The 3,043-nt window shown below is 39.4% G+C and overlaps 1 protein-coding gene across 1 annotated transcript in view; it reads left to right on the forward strand.

Moving 5' to 3' along the window:
- Nucleotides 1-3,043, forward strand: part of Acaca (acetyl-CoA carboxylase alpha) — a 266,070-nt gene that overhangs the window by 153,987 nt on the left and 109,040 nt on the right. The window contains exon 32 of the mRNA XM_028772253.1: nucleotides 2,085-2,108. Within this exon, the coding sequence (XP_028628086.1) occupies nucleotides 2,085-2,108 (24 nt within the window). The remainder of the gene's footprint in view (nucleotides 1-2,084; nucleotides 2,109-3,043) is intronic.

Genomic DNA, 3,043 nt, shown 5'->3' on the forward strand with positions numbered 1-3,043 from the left:
CCCTCCCTCCCTCCTTCCCTCCCTCCCTTCCTCTCTTCCTTCCTTCCTTTTTACTCCCCCTCCCTTGTGTATATATAGTGAGTACTTCTATGACTAAGCAGCAGGGGGCTCCCTATGAGAGCTTGAAAATTGCTGTGGAGAAGAGCTAGCTTTTGGTTGTTAGCTGATGTCCTTTTTAATTTAGGCCTTGTTCTCCTGAAAACTCCTCCTGTGCAGGCTTCCTTCGAGGCTAGGCTAGCTGTAGGAGTACTGAGTCTGCTTTATTAAGAAGTTGGTTAACAGTTGACACTGTGCTGGTTTCTAGACTCTGCAGATGTAGATGAGTGGAGCTAGAGATGCTCTGGCTGTAGGTTTCTTCTCTCAGAACTGAGGTTCCTGATAAGAGAGAGACTGCAGATTCCTTGGGATCTTTTATATCACAAGAGTAAGGTACTCTGTATTCTTTTAACCATCTTAAGTTTTCTGTTCCACTGCAGTCAACTCTGCTGTAAATCTGAATTTTTTTATATTCTTGGGGGCCCACTGCATTATAATTAAGAATCTCTCATAAATAAATCCCATTCTCCTCTAAGTAAGAGCTCAAGGTATCCAGACAATAAAGGTTCAGGGGTTTGTACTCCAAGTAGCTCTTGTTGTCTTTGAGCTCACAGGTTTGATGCAAAGAGCGTTGCTGGTCACAAATCACACGAGGTATACAGTTTGTGTCCAGTGATATGCCACAACCTTTTATTTATATGGCCAGTTGACTCTCTCCTGCTCCGTTCACTACCGTGGAACGTGGATCATTTTCCTTCCATGATCCTCCTTCCCACACATCATCAGCACCTCCTGGCATGTCTTGCCCATTAAGTCTTCTGTGTGCCAGAAAACCCCAATAATGATTCAATGCTGATGAAAGAATGTGAGAAGGTTAAAATACCAACCAATTAACCCCCTTACAGTACCCTTAAATTGTGGGTGATATTCCTTTGCCATTTTCACATTGAAAGTAAGAGTTTTTGTCTGATTCATTTTCTGTTTGGAAATGTCTGACATCAAAATTCTGAGAAATAGTTTCAAATACCAAAGAGATTGCAAGACTCTTGCCTTATTTCCTTTTTGTATATTTCAATCTATCTATCTTTATTTTTTGCTTTTTATTTTCTTTTTTTCATGGTTTTTCAAGACAGGGTTTCTTTGTGTAGCCTCAGCTGTCCTTGAACTCCCTCTGTAAACCAGGCTGGCTTCAAAGTCAGAGATAAAACTGCCTCTGCCTCTTGAGTACATACGCTTCCACCACTGGACTCAATCTTTCTTGAGTTTGGCACCTTCTTTATAAGAAAGTTCTAAAACTAGTCAAAGTTAGGTACCATTTTATTAGTGAAAGGCCTAGAGTTTTTAAGCTAATAATAATTAAAAATAGTTATCTTACACTCATTAAATTAAAGAATATTAACTGTAGCAAGTTATACCAAACTATTAGTATAACTTAGATTCCTTTGGATTTTCAGGGCCCTTAAGGTCCTGTGCCTTAGGATACCTGCTGCCTTTCAGAGAGGGAAAGTGGGGCTGAAGTTCAGGGTGCCTGCATCACTGGATTTGTTTTCTTACGTCTATTACATATTCCAGAAAAACAATAATAAGTCAGGAGGAGCTATGGAACCAGCTTCTGATTGCTCCTTTGTAATAGGAGCAAGGAATACTGTAGACATTTTGCCAGGGATCATATTTCATGTTGCAGGTTAAGGTAATGTTCCATATACTAAAGCTTGACTTTTTACCAGTCTGTATTTTACCACTACTTCACATTGTCATCATCATCATCATTATGATTATTTTGTAATGAGAGTTATTTTTTAAAAAATCCCTGGTGATACATCTGGAGCCTTTCCTCAACAGCTGCTGTGGTGAGGTAGGTCAGGAAAAAGCCTCTTTTGGAGGTACCCTGGGGGTTAAAGGGTAATGAGCACTTAATTTTGTCTGCTGGTGCCAGAGCTGCTAAACTGGAGCTCCTGGTGACTGGTCTGTATCTATCTACTCTGACAGTTCTTTTATTATGGCTTTCACTAACCTATCAGTAACTAACTGTGGTTGTTTAATTACAGAGGGAACATCCCCACGCTAAACAGGTACCGTATATTTAGTTTCTTTTCCAATTAAAAGCACCCTCCCCCAGAAAAAACAACTTAGAATAGTGAAACATGAAAGAAAAATCATACTACAGTCAACAAGCTAATGTGTTATCTTTTGCTAGGAAATCCTTAGCTTCCTCTTGGACATACTAAGTTACTCTTTCTGTTCAGAAAACATGTCTTCAGCTGTTCCAAAAGTACTTATAAAGTGTCCGTGTGGCAAAGACCCCATTGAGCTCTGTGTGAGAGGGAGTGTGTTGACAGGCTAATGTTCAGCGTTGCTGGCAACATCTTGCTGAGTTCTCATTACAGTTGGGGCTTTCAGAGGAGAAACCCTTAAGATTATTCTTAGCCTGGCAAAACATTCACAGCATTAGTTTCTCTAATTTGGTTCTCCTTTTAGAGGAGTAAAATTCCAAAAATAGCTGATCTCATGTTTCATCAGTTTGTTAACTGTTTTTTGAAAATATTAAAGTGTTACCATGATTTAAAAGTCATTTCATTTTATAACTGTAAGATTAACATTGGAAAAGTGTATTAAGTTTTGTTACTTTGAGCTGTGTGAAGAAGTTCCCAAGCCACTACAGTGTGAGTGGCATTTCAGTATGTGTTTTGCATTTCTCCTGCTTCCTCAGCCAAGCAAGGTCACATGCAAGTTTGAGAGGACAGCAGTTGTGATTGAATAGAATCCAGGAAGTTCTCAGGCAGTGACAAGTTGGTGGCAAACTCTCTGTAGTTGCTACATGTGGCAATATTTATAGGCTTACATCTTTTCTCTCCTTTTAAAGTACTAGTAATTAAAACAAATTATAGCCCTATAGCTCTATTTAAATGTGGAAAGAAAGAAAGAACTAAAGAGAGACAGGAAGAAAGGAAGGAAGGAAGGAAGGAAGGAAGGAAGGAAGGAAGGAAGGAAGGAAGGAAGGAAGGAA

Source organism: Grammomys surdaster, unplaced genomic scaffold (assembly GCF_004785775.1).
Source record: "Grammomys surdaster isolate TR1022 unplaced genomic scaffold, NIH_TR_1.0 213, whole genome shotgun sequence".
NCBI classification, from domain to species: domain Eukaryota; kingdom Metazoa; phylum Chordata; class Mammalia; order Rodentia; family Muridae; genus Grammomys; species Grammomys surdaster.